General features: G+C 36.9%; 1 protein-coding gene across 1 annotated transcript; it reads right to left on the reverse strand.

Moving 5' to 3' along the window:
- Positions 1 to 228: 228 nt before the first annotated feature.
- STRAP (serine/threonine kinase receptor associated protein) lies at positions 229 to 16,909 on the reverse strand. Its single transcript, XM_008140454.3, has 10 exons — positions 16,493 to 16,909; positions 15,587 to 15,722; positions 9,478 to 9,559; positions 8,864 to 8,936; positions 7,998 to 8,094; positions 6,760 to 6,897; positions 4,244 to 4,380; positions 2,189 to 2,338; positions 1,576 to 1,641; positions 229 to 901 (listed from the first exon to the last, which is right to left on the reverse strand). Exons 1-10 carry the CDS (start codon positions 16,602 to 16,604, stop codon positions 840 to 842), a joined length of 1,053 nt encoding a protein of 350 aa, XP_008138676.1. The 5' UTR covers positions 16,605 to 16,909; the 3' UTR covers positions 229 to 839.
- Between the last annotated feature and the right edge of the window lie 226 nt (positions 16,910 to 17,135).

Consider the following 17,135-nt stretch of genomic DNA (forward strand, 5'->3'; position numbering starts at 1 on the left):
TACTGAATTTCAATAGATTTTCAGGGTGGTGGGATTTTGAGTGATTTTTCTGCTATATTTCTGTTAATTTTTAATTGTTTTTCGCATAACGACCATGTATCATTTAAATAAGTTATTATTCTGAAAGTTTGTTTTTAAGGCAGGTCAAGTAAGAATGTGTTAAGTGCAACATGAGCAAATTGCAAAAATTCAGTACAAGTAATTGAATCTCAAAATTAGGAAACAATGTTTACTTCAGATTCTTTAATCAGATTATTTTGATACAGTTGTGATGTAGGCAATTTCCTTTTACAAAACTCAAATCAATTTTCCCCAAGAAACAAACATTGTTTTGTTTTAGAGGCATTTTATTTAGACAACTAAAAACAATTAGGTGTTCAGAAGCAGTGTACAATGAACAAGAAATCAAGCCAGTTACTTTATCATGAATTCCCCCTCTTCTTTACAATGAAAGACACACACACAAAAAAAGGCTTTCTGCTGTAAGGGAAAAGTCAGAAAAATAGGCCAATATATTTTCTTCTTCGTAATAACATAAACAGCTACAATAAATCTAACTGTAATAAGAGAAATTGGACGTTGGCTTGTACATATTCATTGAAAAGACAACAGGCCATCGAATTACAAGAGCATAACGCCACCTGCCTTCACCTGATACTCTTGCATGTTCACTTACAGGTGACACCAAGTTTGTTAGTTCCACACTGGAGCTAATTCATATTCCTCATAATTTTCTGCTCCATGTTTGTCTTAAGTAGAGACCAACTCTGGAAGGCTGATGCTTTTCTCTGCTTGTCTTAGTCCGTAGTTGTATACTGTTTGAGGCATATGCATGATACTCAGGCCTTCACTTCAGGAGTTGAACTATAGATGGAATCTGAATTCTCTGAAGCAATTTCTTCTACAATTATAAAACAAAACAATCACATTAGTTAACTTTATAAAGAAAAGAAGCAAATCTACATTTCTGTGCAACGAAGGAGTTACAAAGTTTCTTTTATTGTTCTGGGGAGGGGAAGCAAAAGAGAGTAAGTGCATATGCCATTAATGACTAGACTCATGCCACTGATAAAGCCATGAGGAAGAATTCATGTGTTTTACCCCTTAACTCTTTTACTCCATAACTTTACCTCTAAAGGGCCCCTCTCCTTAGTTAAACTGTCAACGAGTGTGTCATATCTCCGGAAGATCTAACTCCTCCTTTATTTATTTGAACTCCAAACAATATGATATAATCAGGGCATATACAATTTGTAATTCTAGATTTGGTAAAGAACACTTAGCATTTAATAAGCATTTAATCAATGTTAAATAACAATTACAACTGTAGCAATGTATTTATTTATCATAGCATCTGCCTCCTGAGTTAGACTTTTAAGTTCAATAAAAGTAACCACATCAGTGTCTCCATAGTACATCCCTGTGCCTACTAGGGATGTACTAGTAGGTATTTAAATATTTGTTTTATAAATGTGTATACTAGATACATATTTAAATATGTTCATATTTCATAAATTTCTTTTTGTCCCGAAGTAAGACTCACATAACACTTCAAGTTAATTCATTAGTATTTACCTAGCTCCTCTTCCGTTGTCTCTGGAAAACTGATCTTTGGCTTTGCCAGCTCACCACTATCTTCTTCTATAAAAGAAAAGCAATAATGATGATGATGTGAATTACAATATTACCAGTAATAAAAAGTATTTAATATGCAGGAAGAGTAAGCCAAGACTATTCCAAGCAATGAGATACAAAACATAATAGGAACAACAACTTTCTTAGTAATTATAATAGTATGTCTTTCCTCAAAAATTATGTTGGGACCAAAAACTAAGTATTTTGATTAAAAAACATGTCTGCTTTATTAGTAAGGAACAGGGAGTAATGCCCCTCAGAGATTAAATATATTTACTTACAAACTTCTTATATTGCTCTCTAACAAATTTTGAATAAGGTCTATTCCATTCACCAAATTACCCAGTGTACAAATTCAGAAATAGAACAGACTATACAACAAATTTAAACAAACAAAAGAACACAGTAGCCAATTTATAATCACAGGCTTCTCTTTGCTTAAACCATATTATGTACTTTAAAATCTATGAAACAGAAACATTGTAATAAAGTGATTAAAAATGACACAAAATCATGAAGTTTAATTTGATAGCACAGAATATAATTTTCTTACCAGGAAGCACACATTTCCAAAGGCCATATGTTTTTCCTACTACAGTTTGCCATAGTCTCAAAGTTCCATCTTCAGAACCACTGGCATAGAGTTCTCCATCAGGACTAAATCTCACGCAGTGAATAGGACCAAAGTGCCCCTTGTAGGATTCTGAAAGAGGAGAAGGGCTATTAGATAATTTAATAAATATAGGTTAGGTATGGATACACTTAAGAAAATACTGTCTAAATTATTGGGAAGATACGAAATTCATAAAAAGAAATACGAAGAACTATACTTAATCAAAAATAAAATGATTTGCATTACCAAATGGTATATCATGCCTACCATTTATTCCTAAGATTATCCCTTTCCAATTCTAGCACACGTTCTAGTTTCAGATGGTCTCTCCCTTTAAAATAAAAATGAGGCTTTGTGTCCTAATAAAAATGAAGAAAGGGAGTAAATGCAAACCTCCCTAAATTTTACAGAAGGTAAATCTAGTCTATCAATTCAATCCCATATCCTAAACTCACTGCCTCTTTACCAGAGAACCAATTCTTAACTATGACTACAGAGAGCCACTAGATGGAGCTCTTTGACACACTCACACTTTGTCTTAATTTCCTACCAGACTATGTCGAGTCCACTAGTCCTTCTGTCACAGAACACTGAGATACAGGATCAATACTGATCCTTACATATTTTAATCTATAAAATTTAATGAGAAAATGTACATATTAGTAGTGGTGGTGATCTGTTTAAGTCATATCCTTACTTATGAACTTTTCTCATTTACTTTCCAATGCCTCATCACCTTATTAGTTTTCAAAGCTCTTTGCTAGACCAATGTTCCGACTGTTTCCATATCTATTTAGCTCAAGGACTCTCAAGCACCATCTTCCCCCATCGCTGTCCTATCAGAGAATATTATGAGAGGATTTATCATGAGTAAAAATTTTATCATGAGAGTGGAAAGAAAAAGAGGTTTGGAATGAGAATGGCTGGGCCCAAGGTCTGTTTGTTATTCACTATGATCTCAAATATCAGGCAAATAATTTACTTCTCTTTTTTGAAAGAAAATAATACATGTGGCCACAACATTCTAAAACTTGGAAAATTGACATTAAATAAAAATAAAAAAGAAATTCTTACTTAAAAGTCACTTATATTCAAGTAATAAAGGGTAAACCCTAAGTAATTAAAGTAGATTCTATATGGTCCATCTGCCAAGGTTCCACTTATCCAACCCAAATTTATCAGTTTTCCCAAAGAAACAAAACGTAAAATTGTCTTTTGTTTTTTGTGTATCATACAACCAAGCTTAGTTCACTGGGTGGTAAAGTAGGATAGCTAGAAACAAAGTGGCAACTTACAGACAAAAAAAAAAAAAAGTATAAAAACTAAATACATTAGTTCAAAAAGCAAAAACTATTTGGGATGGCTAAAGTAGATTTTGAGAACCATACTATAAAATACCTAGTCCATCAGATAAATGTAAAGTTAGGATGAGCATTAACTTCAAATTAATCCTACATGTCTTTCCCTTTCCTTTATTAAGGAGTATTATGAAAATGGAAGCAAAATAAAGACTCTAATACCAAAGTATCCCCCCCCGCAATTCAGATCCCTAAGATTTCTCCATAATGAGCTATAGTTGTTCCCCGCCACACTATTCACTATAGAGCCTTAGGGATTCCTATGTTGGTAAAGAGAGGCGGAGCTAGGTAGATGGAGCCACATACATGCACTATACCTCAGGGAGAACTCTCCTTGCATCTGTTTAATATAACTTTGACATAAGATTGCCCCCTTCCAATAAATATAGTGCACTATTGTATACAATGTCAGAGAATATTGAACTTAAAAGGAAAAGGTGAATTGAGTTCAGCATACTTTGTTTATAGTTCTATTAGCACTTCTACCCAAAATGGATTAACAATCCTTTACTTTCCCACTTGGAAGTCACCAGCTTTAGTTAGCTGAAAAAAATTTGCTGTGTTATTCATCAATGAAACCTAAAATTTGATAAAGGTAACTACATCATCTTATGGGAGGAAAAAGAGGACAACTCACCTAATTCTTCGCCACTATTATAATCATACTTATAAAGTTTAAAGTCTTCACCACCTGCAACAAGAAATTCTTTTTCAGGATGAAGAGATGCAGAATTGATGGTTGCAGGAGCTTCAAAGGATTTAATTGGCTCCAAACTGGGGGAAAATTGAAATAATAAAGACTTATAAATTTTGAATATTCCATAAATCATACAAGGAAATAATTAGTTACATTTAACTGGCCCTAAATTCTGAAACCCAAGGAACAAGTAAATATTCATTTAGTCAAATATAGTGATGTTAAAAACAAACAAGCAAACAAAAAACCTCTAAATAACATTAGCAAAAAGTTCAGAAGGATACTATGCCCAAGTGGAGTTCGTCTCAGAATACAAAGACATTTCAATAGAGGAATATCCACGTTTTGTGCATTCCTGGAAATGTGTGCTGGCTAATTAAAACAATATGTCTAATGTACTGGAATTTTTTGCTTTGAAAAAATTTAATTCTTTATCTTTTTATTTTCCCATGACAAGCATACATTATCTTTGTAACAGAAAAAGTTTTTTACAATAGGTAATTACATTAATGGATTATTTACAATAAAAGAATAACTAAATTTGAGGCTATAGCTATATAATAAAAATCAATGCATAAAACAGCTTTGCCCGAGTATCAATGAGTTTTAACATTGGCTCTTTTCCAGTCCAACCTTAAAATTCCTGAAAGGCCTCTAATAGAAAACATTAGTGCATTCCACCTCCTAAATGCCACCATCCTATTCCACAATCATACTTCAAAGCATGAAAAGTAAAGTTAGTCATGATGTAGATGGTATCATTGAATAGAACTTTCTGGTTCAAATGTTAGAATATTCAATAGGCCAGCAAAACCTCTGCCACCAACATGTGACTAGGCAATAGTCTATAGCAGGACTACATGTAGCCCAAATCCAAAAGTGACCAATTAACATAGTTGTGCAATTTAATGGCTCTGGGCAATAGCACTCTATTTTTATCAATTTACTGTGTTTATGAACTTCTTTATATTCTTAATTGCTCTCTTCCATTTTCACTACCTTTTCTTTCCTTCTGTCATTCAGTGAAGCTTAGCTTTGCAAGTGGCCCTTTTGACACAAGTTTAGGACTGCTGATCAGAGTATAATGTAGCATAATCTTTATGGAAATCAATTAAATAACATGTATACTAAGAACTTTAAATTCCTACCCTTTCTACTCTACTTATAGAATTCTATTGTAAGGGAACACTCAGATGCACCATAATACTCACTGCAGTTAAAAGTATGGAAAGTGACACATAATTTAGTGCAACCTATAATGCAACAACACCTAGTAAAAAAGTTTTCCAAAAATTTCTAATGGCTGAGAATATTTTAAAATAAAAAATAAAAATCTCACTCATTAGGGTTCCAGTAACCAAAGGGGGAAGCGGGGAAGAAGGACCCCACAAATATCCTACCTAATAAAAGAGTAATATGCTAACTGACCGTACCTTCGCTATGCCCACAGCCTATCAGGGCGCTATGCAAATTAACCCAGCAAAGATGCCCGCCCCCCCCGCGCCTCCTGCCGGCCCATAGGCCGCTGCTGAAGGGGGACCTATCGGGCTGCCTGCGCCTCCCGCCGCTCTGATCAGCAGGTGGCCAGAGCCAAGGCCTGGGTCCCCGGTGCCAGAGGAAAACTGGTGCCGGCAGCCAGGTGAAGGAAGGTCTATTGCACGAATCTTCGTGCAACGGGCATCTAGTACATATATAAAAATACAGCTACCATTAACATTCTAGAATCTATGGGTAAATTTTTTTAAATAGTATTTTCCAAATTTTCAACAAGAACATTTACTGTATTTACAGTAACAACAATTAAGTCTGTTGAAAAAAAAAATCATTAGGTCTACACATACTTAGAAATGGGGGGAAATCACTATTTCTCCAAAACTTTAAAGTAAAAATAGGAGAATCAAGATCATAGTGGTTTTATATAATAATGAACAACATTAAGTATAGCACCAGCCCAGTAATCCTTTAATTTGACTAATTCCTTTGATTAAAGTATACCATTTTCTTTAAAAATACATTATTAATGGTATGGAAACATTTCCCTCCATATTATATAGCAGTAGTTTTCAACTTTCTATGCCACATAAGTTTAAAAACATACAGTACCTGACTATTTAGCCAGGGTCACTGACCTCTTTTCCCTTAGATTGTAAAAAAAAAGAAAAAGAAAAAAGAAAAGATAGCAGCCAACACAACAATAGCCATCCATTGTACATGAATCAAAAGTATACTTTTTTTTGTCTGATTGGTAAAAAACCACATTTTTGGTGTGCCACAGAATTTTAGTTATTAGTTTATGTGTGCCAGGAGAGGAAAAGGGTTGAAATCACTGTTTATAGTATAGGTCAAAATTTGCCTTTTAATAAGTTAACCTTTTCACATATGCCTTCTAATTTTTAAGTACTCTAGGTTTTCACTTTGTTAGTAAAAAAGAAAATGAAGGTATTTCTTGGACATACCTTACTGCACTATGAAAAGCAATAGATCGTCCATAAGTTATTACCAAGATCTCTCCCTCAGGAATATATTCCATACTGCTAACAGACATATTAAAATTTAGAGATTTCACTTCTGTCATAGTGGCATGATCCCAAAGGCTGCAAGAAAGAAAGGAAAATATGATTTACTTATTTAAGAAAAAAGTTTAAATCCTAATTACACCTGAAGATTAACCAATAATCACAATTGTAAAACAACTTCCATTCCAACTCATATATTACAAATGATACACAGAGAAGTTTTGGGTTCCAATACTAGATTCAAATTATTTGGCAGTCTGTTGGTAAAATCAACTTTCATATTTAAATACATTTCCCAAATAATTTAGCAAAACCATGCAGTTAGGATACATAGGTCCCAATCTAATTAACTTCAGTGGTGCTCTAAATAATGGTTCTTACATTTTTGTGAATTTAATGATGGCTCTTACTTTCCACAGAAAACTACATCAGGTGTCAGCACAAAAAATTGTGTATACAATTTCAGGGGTTTCACAGACCCCCTATAGCCAGCCTATCTCTGACCCAGGTTAAGAGAACCTGCCTATAAATGTGTAGTTTTAATTAAGTGTCTTGTGAATACTGCTGTTTATAATAGTAAATGGATAGCTCCAAGAAGAATGTGACCTATATGCTGTGGAAGTTTTTTTTTTTTTTAAATATATTTTATTGATTTTTTACAGAGAGGTAGGGAGAGAGATAGAGAGTTAGAAACATCGATGAGAGAGAAACATCGATCAGCTGCCTCCTGCACACTCCCCTACTGAGGATGTGCCCGCAAGCAAAGTACATGCCCTTGACCGGAATCGAACCTGGGACCTTTCAGTCCACAGGCTGACGCTCTATCCACTGAGCCAAACCGGTTTCGGCTATGCTGTGGAAGTTTTAATGTTCAGAGATAATTCTTCCTACATAATAGTTATAAAAAATATTTTAAATATAAGCTCTACGGACAAATATTTTTCTCCTTTTTAAAAATTTTTATTTATGGATTTTAGAGAAAGGGATGGAGGGAGGGAGACATTGATTTGTTGTTCCACTTAGCTATGCATTCATTGGTTGATTAATATACGTGCCCTAACCAGGGATCAAACCCACAACCTTGGCATATCAAGATGACAGACACTCTACTGAGCTACCTAGCCAGGGAAAGGTCAAATATTTTTCAAATTTAAAATTATTCAATAAAAATCACTTACCGGACAGTTTTATCATCAGCTGAAAGAATCTGTTTATCCTCACTGCACCATAGAGCCTTTTTAATACCAGAGGTATGACCACTGATTTCCTTAGGATCTTAAGATGAAACAATTTAAAATACATTTGTTAACATTTAATCTCTAAAACTCAGCATTGGAAGAATTCAATATGTAAAAAGAAAAGAAAAACATATTTTAAATTAGACTGCAACTTTATAAAGCCCAGCACAATTCAAACTTGCTGTCGACATAGAATCCAATTAATTTTTCAATATTGGAACAAAAAATGTTTCTGCATGACAAGGAACCCAAGAACTATGATTCTTGTAGCAAAAGTAAATACAACACACCCTCCAGGCTATTGTTTCTGTATCAGAATAAAAGAATAACTAATGTGGCACAGTTTAATAAGAACATGGACCAAGGAATAAGACAACCTGAGCAAATTCTAGTACTATCACTGATCATGGAATCCATATCCAAGCCAGTCAGTAGTAACAGAAAATAAAAAATAAAAATGGGGGGAGGGTTAAGGAATGTAGAGGCTGGAAGAGAAAAGGCGAATAAAAAAAAAAAAATTCAGTATTCCCAAGAATGCTGGGTGGGGCAAAAGTAGGTTTACAGTTTTGGGTATGCATAATATAGTAAGTCAATATTCAAAAATATAGCTGCACAGAAAAAAGAATTAGAAGAATATGAACCAAAAAGAATTAGAAGAATATGAACCAAATAAGTGATTAATGGATAATGGATTAGGTTTTCATTTTTTCCCACATCTGAGTACTGAACATGAATATGAATTACTCAGGAAAAGGCATTTAAATTAAAAGGAAATAAAACCATAAACACGTATAAATTATGCTTACCTGCTTCAGGTTTGTTCAAGTCATATATGCGTAAGAGTTTATCTTGTCCCGCAGTTAACAAGTAATTACTATCCTGAAAACACAAACAAGTAATATGTTACTAGATTAACCATTTTAATGGTTATCTATCTTTGAAACTTTTTCAACACCAAATAAAATCCAAATAAAACGCACAGATGTCAAAAAGAGATGCAACACAGGCCAGATACTTCTGAGAAGATACTGTAGAGCATTTATCTTTTTCATAATGCCAAAGCCCTTTAAACTTCATGTTACACCACCTATCACATGAATTTGCCCAATCTGCCCTGATCCTGCTCCTCACCCTCCTGAGTAGCAGTTCTTCGATGATCTCAAATTTATCCTTTCCCTTCTGAAAGTAGTTGGGACACATTATTTGGGTAGTTTAGATGTCTGCTACTATTGATGGAGGATTGATACAAGAGTGCCAGGGAATTTTAAAAGCCTCATATAATAAAAAAAATTAATTGGTATAGCTTAACCTACAATCAAATAAAATATATGCCGATATACACAAAATACTCCCCCCAAAACCAAATATAAACCAAATACATAGAAATTTAACTCCTTAAAAAAACCCCATTTTCTAATACCTGCGTAAAATCCACAGACTTGACAATGTGTTTATGAGCCAGGGTCATCAACTCATCTCCTGAGACAGCATCCCACACTTTGCTAAAAATGGAAAGTAAAATTTAAAAATAAATATAATAATTGCCAAATAATTTAGATATTTGAAATGTTACATAAATGCACTATAGATCTCCATTATTTCTACTATTCCACCACTGATAGTTCATTTGATAACATATTTAAATGAGTCTAAGGCTAAAACATTTTAACCAATTTTTAGTTTCAACTTTGCAATTTTTTCTCTATTCTCTACTCTCATGTATATGCAAAATAAAAATTGACAATAAGTAATCCTTTTAAATTGTACCAGAGAATAAATGACCCTGATACAAGTTGCATAAAATTTTAAGTCAACAATAGAAAATATTTTCCCCAACTCTTCCTCCAAGCTGGCTCTTAAATTCTCAAATCCTAGCCCCATTAACTTCCTCCCAAAGTACTAGCCTTTGCTTATGTAATACTAACACTCAGGATTATTAATCTCAACTTTGTTTCCCTGACCCATCTCAACCAAAAATATATGTGGTTGTGTCTATAAAGATATATTATGTCTGTGTACGTCGGGAGATAATAGTTAAATAATACTTTACAAATACGCTGTATGGGATTCCCCCCAAATAAAAATGCTTAAACTTTGCATACAGGGAAGAGAACTTTTAAAAGTGAGTAACTATGCTCAATAAAGGTTCCCATTTCAATGTAACTGACATTTATTTTCAGGAGTACAGTGAAAAATAAACAGTAGAGAAAAAAGAAAAGAAAGGGGTATCTTTCCTTCATTTACTCAATAAGCATACAATAAATATATCCAGTTATATATTTTATATCATTCTAGACTTAGTGCTAGGGCGCAGGGAGAAAAGAAATGATCCCAAAGAAAGTTCTTGCCTTAGAAGTGCTGTAGCTGAGGAGAAAAACATCCGTTAAACAAATATAATTAAAATACAAACATATGTGGCTATAGAAACAGAAAAAAACACACTACTAACTATACCAGAAAGTCTGGAAAATCTAAGCAGTGGAAGTCAATAGTCTTAAAGAGCAAGCAGAAATACACTATGAACAAAAAATAGGGTATTGTAGACAAGCATTAATAGTATGTACAAAGGTAAAAAAAAACCACCAATGACCATCTATCAGTAATTACTACTAATCCTATATAATAAAAGCCTTATATGCTAAGTGTCTGATCATCCGTTCAACCAATCAAAGCATAATATGCTAATGATATGCTAAAGTCGCTCACTGCTCACTATGACGTGCACTGATCACCAGGGAGTAGATGCGCCAACGGGCAGGTTAGCTTGCTGCTGGGGTCTGGCCAATCGAGACTGATCAAGATGGGCTGAACACGCCCTAGAGCCATCCTGTGGTCCCTCCCTGGCTGGCCAACCTCCCGTGTCCCTCCACAGCCCCTATTGGTCCCTCCACAGCCCCGATCATGCACTGGAGGGGTTCCTTGGCCTGGCCTCCGCCCTCTTGCAATCCAGGACCCCTCGGGGGATGTTGGAGAGCCGGTTTCAGCCTGATCTCGCAGGTCAGGCCGAGGGACCCTGCTGGTGCACGATTTCGTGCACTGGGCCTCAGTGATATAATATAAATCTTGCCTATTACATAATTGAGCCATGAGTGGCTAAATAAATATATTCTGAAATAAAGTCAACGATGAGTTTAGTAGTACTAAACTCTCAAGTATTCATTTCTGTTTGCAAAGGAAACCCGCTCTAATCTCTCCCATTTCCAATTCAATTCTGGCCCAAACCCACTTTCCCAACCTCATTTTGTATTATTTATTGGAATCTAGTCATACCAGATTATAAACCATTTCTCAAACAAGCCATGTATTTTCTTCCTGTGTCTTTGTTGAAATTGTTCTCAGCTATCCAAAGTTCTACTCATCCTCAGGGCTCATTTCAAATGCTATCATTTTATGAAAGCTTCCATTTATCTCACCTCCAGAAACCATTCTTTTCTTTCACAGAACTCAGATTATACTGATTATGTGCCTAATTCTGCTTTGCTTTTATTTTTAGCATATGTTTACTTTTAATCACAAAGAAATCAGGGATAAGATTTCACAAAGATTAGGATTCCAGGCTGTTTTGATGACAGAGGTGTCAAAAATGGAAACAGCAACCATATCTGAAATTTCTATCCTAGTGATTCACATGATGCCAAGTCTCAAAACAACTCTGGGCAACAGCCTTGGAAATACTAATTTTAAGTATATTCAAAATCTTCAAAACCTCCTTAAAATCTTAAGATTCTTTTTAAACCATGTGTACTCACTTATGAAAAGAACTGACATAAGCAAAGCAGTAATGGGGGTAGGGGGCGCAGGCAATGTACCTTTTTCCTCCCGTTTATAAACTACTAAAATTGAGGATGGCACTCTGACAGAGCATGTTCTTACCACTTGCACTAACTTAGGAATATTTCCATTATTTACAGTAAAAGTCGTAAAAAGGTCTAAGAGTCCTCAAAAGAAACTGGAATAAACTAACTATATTTTTCAATCTCCAGGCAAGAAACTGGTATTAACTAGGTGGCTACAGAATACAAATCAAGACAATTGAAGCATCAGCACCAATATCCTTTTTCATCAGCTGATGTGATGAAACATTTATTTTATGTACAACTCATGAAGTATTTGTCATCTTCCTAAAGTACTGATACTTTTTATATCCCTAGTTTCTTGCACATAATAATCAATACCATCTGTTCAATATTTTCATATTCTGTGAATGGACTTACCACAAGTCTCAAAAGAGGGGCTACTTATAAGGTCTTTCAACCCTGATGAGCAAAACTAACTATTTGAGGGGGAGGAAATTGCCTATCTTAACATGTTAGCCAAGTAGTCAAAAAGAAGATAATACCACCTTTGATTTATTGGGAACCTTACTGAGAGAAAAATTAAATCTTTCTATTGACTTCTACAAGAAAGAAAAAGTAATCATACACTTTGGTTACTTATAGTACAGATTCCTGAGCCCAACCCCAGATCTACTCAAACATTCTGTGGAACAGAGCACAGGAATTTTCTCTGCTTTTGGCACTCTGTCCAGATGACTCCTGACGGGAGGAAAGAGGTGGTGCCAAAACGATCATGACAAGTAATGCTAGCATTAGCTTTATGAATTAAAAAAAATATAGAGGATGGTGTTTCAGGGACAGTGTACTCATCATCTGACTTGACTGCCCAAATCACCTCAAGATAACATTCTATGACCCACAGAATGGCCCTGCTGAATATATTTTCCCCATAAAAAAACAAGAAATCTACCTCTTGATAAACATGACATTAATGAATTTTCTGAGAAACATAATAATGAGGGGGGGGAGAGAGAACTTCCTAAAAATGGTTTATACTAACTATAATTAATCAGGTAAGTTCAGGGAGCTATTCTTTAGCTGGATCAAGTTCCATAAGAGCAAAGCCCAGACAAGTCACTAAGAGGAGCATATAGACAATGAATGCACACACTCCCACACCTCACAGACACATAACAAGTGAGGGTTAAGTCTCAGCTACCATTTATTGAGCACCCACTATGTAACACACTATACTAGACTTCAGGGATATAAGTACAGAAAGATCCCTGTGATTCTCCCATAACTACTTTGGCCTTACACCCATTTTACAGATACAAAAACCAAAGTTTAAGAAGCATCCCATGATCAAACTGAAACACAAAGTGTGGCCTGCATAAGAACTCAGCTTACATCTTTTCCACTGCATCATGGCACCTGAAAGCCATAACTGAGGGGAAAAATAGTATTTCTTCTTGATATTTATATCTACTCAAACTCGTCTGCATGAAACCAAAAGGTTTCATGGCTTTACCGAGGTGAGTTACAAAAGAACATATATGATTTTAGTCTAGTGGGGTTGGTAGCTATCACTGTTACCTTATACAAGCAACACTTATATATAGCTATTAGATTTAGGCAATGCTCTAAATATTAGGGACATATAAACTCATTTCATATTCACAATCGACATATGAGGTAAGCATTATTACTACTCTCATTTTTATAGATGATGAACTGAGAAAAGGAGAGGTTAAATAAAGTTCCCAAGTTGTTAAATGATGGAGCCAGAATTTTAAGTACAGAATCAAGTTTATATTAGCATTCATGCTTTTAATACCACTTGTAAATATAGACACAAACTTGAAATGTTAAGAAAGCACAGAAATAACACAATACCTATCCACAATATCTTCAGATGTGTGATTTTGGTTATTAATGCTCTGTGACCTAAACAAAGACAACTGTTCCTCTGGCAGCAAGGTAAAATCCTGACTACTCTTTTCATGACTCTCTTAAATATTTCAAGTGCCATTTTTCAAGCCCTTTTCTCTCTCCATTTCAGAGTAATTATCACATGAATAGTAATATCTATGTAATGCTCTACTTCTTTTCCTGAGGACTGGCATTACAATTTGGCCAAATATACAAGCTGAGATAGTCACAGATTTTATAGAGACGGGCATCTTTCCTACCAAGCTTTTGCACAGGTCTCTTAAAGATCAGAGCAAGACCATCAAGCAGGAGGTGACTAAATATTTTGCTTAAGTAATTAATATTAGGGCCAGATAACACAGAATTGAGGTTAACAAAAATGGATCTTTCCAAAACTGCAATTCAAAAACTTGTCTCTTTTAATGCTAATGTCCTAAAGTGTCTAAAATAATGTGTCTAAAATCTTCTTATATTTATAAACTTAATTATATTTAATTTAAAAGTTTGAAATACCATTTTACTAAATATTAACTTATCACCACCAGACTAAGACTTAGTTTCAGTAATGACATTTTAAAAATCCACTTGACAAATATCTGAAATCTAGAGTTATTTAATCCCAATTTTCTACCTCTGGTACAAAATCAATGACATTCATTCCAAAGACAATGTTATGTTCCACGATTTAGCCCTGGCCAGTGTGGCTCAGTTGACTGGAGCATCGTCCCGTACACCAAAAGGTGGTGGGCCCAGTTCTCAGTCAGGGCACATACCCAGGTTTCGGCTTTGATCCCAATGGGGGCGCCTATGGAAGGCAATCGACTGATGTTTCTCAGAGCAATCTCTCCCTCTCTCCTTCCCTTCCTCTCTCTAAAATCAATTAAAAAAAAGAAAGAAAAAAAGCAGGACCACTTTTACTCTCTAGACTCTTAAGTCTAATAAAATCACAGGCATAATAGCTCTTGACATTGCCTTCATTAATTTAAATATTTAAGTGTCTGCTAAGTCACAAACACAAGTTAGGAACTAGAGATACCAAGATTATGTAAAATATGATACATGCCCAGAGGGGAAAGTGGGTCATTGCAAGCCACTCTAACTACATATACAAAAGCCAAAGATCAAGATAGGTAAGGTGTATTCTGGCAACAAATAATATAGCTAGATTGTAGCACATATGGTGAGCAGTGCCAGATGATGCTGATGAACTGGGATGAGGCCAAATTTTAAAGCACCAGCAACTGAAATTTAACCTTTAGGCCAGTGGTTCTGAGGCCGCACATCAGAATCACCTAGAACAACTTTAAGGAAGAAAAAAAAAAGATGCTGGGTACTCCATCCCCAGACCAAATCAGAATTTCTTGGGTACATGCATCTTAATATTTTAAATGTTCCTCAGGCTATTCTAATGCACATCTAAGGTCATGAACCATTAAAATAGCAGAAGAAAGACAGGAAGATTACTGGATGGAGAAGTGACATGATGAAATTTGTGCTTAGGAAGGCAAGTGGCAATGGAAGATTGACAGACAGAGTAGTGGCAGCGATATGAACTAAGGCAGTGGTAGAAGCTAAGAAGCACTGTAGTCAGGGAGTCATTCTGCTGGTAGAATCGACAAAGATGAAGAAATCTGGATGTCAAGGAAAAATCATAAAGAGAAAGAAACAGACAGGACCAGGGTGGAATTTTGGTGAGAACAAATATCATGTGGTCTATATGGCATTGAATGAGAACTGTATGAATAGCTAAGGTTGAAGTCTGATTATTCCAGAACACAACTCACAGAGACCTCCCAAACTGGCCATTTTGGCTATACTTACGCTGTGAAATCTGCAGCTGCTGTAGCTGCTTTGGTGGCATCCTTATTCAATGTTGCACCCCAAACAGCACCCTTATGACCCAAAAAAGTTCCAATCCAGTCTCCTGTATCCCCCTGGCGTAGCATAGGTTTACCGTCTAAAAAATATTTAAAAAGACATGTGATTTAGAGGTTTAGATTATTTTAAACCTTAGATTCAAACATAAAATGATCATGCTCAATAACAAAGTGGAAAACTGCGTTTGCTATCTACCTATTCTCTCTCACTGAGGTCATTAAGGAATAACCAGAAATAAATTAGCGTAAGGAAGGGAGGGAGAGGGTGGGGCAAAAGTAGGTTTACAGTTGGTATAGACAGTAATTAACAATAATGCAAAAATAAACTGTGTTTCACGTACTCAACAACTGTATATACATAGATTAACTAAATAAGCCATTATCTTAAGAACCGAGCTCTCTGGGAAGCATTTGTAATTCGGTAGGAGAATACTGATCCGCATCAAAATCTAGAACCGAGTCTCATTTTGGATAAACTTGCTAACCCAAATCTCAGTGTCCATTTGCAAAATGGGGCTAACACCACAAAGGAACATCCAATGAGGTGATGGGAGTGACGAGTCTTTGAACAACAAGGTATGACGGAGTCTGGCCTGTTTTCTCCATGTCCCAAACCTCTGAAAGATATTGACAGTCTCGACGAGTGAGCAGTCCCACTTTCTCCAGAAATAGCAGTAAAAGTGAAAGGAGAAGCCTTCGTTGGAGAAAAAGCTGCTCTAGGCTCCAGCTGCGGGATCCCCCACACCTCTGCTGGGGCCCCCCATCTCCCCATGGGCGCTGGGGTGCCGGCTCCACTCCCGGTCGGCCCGGCACCAGCCCCCTGGGAACCCGGGTCGGGGGCCCCGCTCACCTTTGCACGCGCTGATTAGGAAATAGCCGTAAGGCGTGATGCCGCTGAAGGCCAGGTCCACCACGGGCCGCGTGTGGCCGGAGCAGGTGAGCGGAGTCTGCCTCATCGCCATGGCGGCGCGGACCGAGCGAGCGGGACGGGGAGCCGAGGGTCGTCCTGGGTCCTTTTCTCTCAACCGCAGTGCCGCCGGCTCCGCAAGGCCCCCGCCCTGACACCGGGAAACGGGCAAAGGAGGCCAATCCGGCAGCGCCGAGGTCAGGAGAGGGTTAGGGATGGGGCAGGGAGTCAGCGACCGGCGACCGACCGCCTCCGAGGGAGGGAGAGGGAGGGAGGGAGGAAAGTAGGGGAAGGGGGAGAACCAGAGCACCGGCAGCCACGACCCGCACCGTCCACACCGCCACCGGCCGGAAGTTACGCTCGATGACGCTCAGCGTCCGCCGGAAGTGATCTCTCGGCGGGAAGGCGGGTGTGCTGGGTAGCAGGGGAGACAGTGGGACGGCAGCGCGCAGGCGCGGGTCCCGCACACGTGGGGCACGTGATGCTGGCCCCGCGCCGTCTTGGTTCGGCGCCTGGGGGCGCTCTAGGCTCTTCGGTGCAGTCCTCGCTCATCTCCGACCGGAAACCTCCTTGCTGTTACCCTGGG

This window comes from Eptesicus fuscus, chromosome 7 (genome assembly GCF_027574615.1).
Source record: "Eptesicus fuscus isolate TK198812 chromosome 7, DD_ASM_mEF_20220401, whole genome shotgun sequence".
NCBI classification, from domain to species: domain Eukaryota; kingdom Metazoa; phylum Chordata; class Mammalia; order Chiroptera; family Vespertilionidae; genus Eptesicus; species Eptesicus fuscus.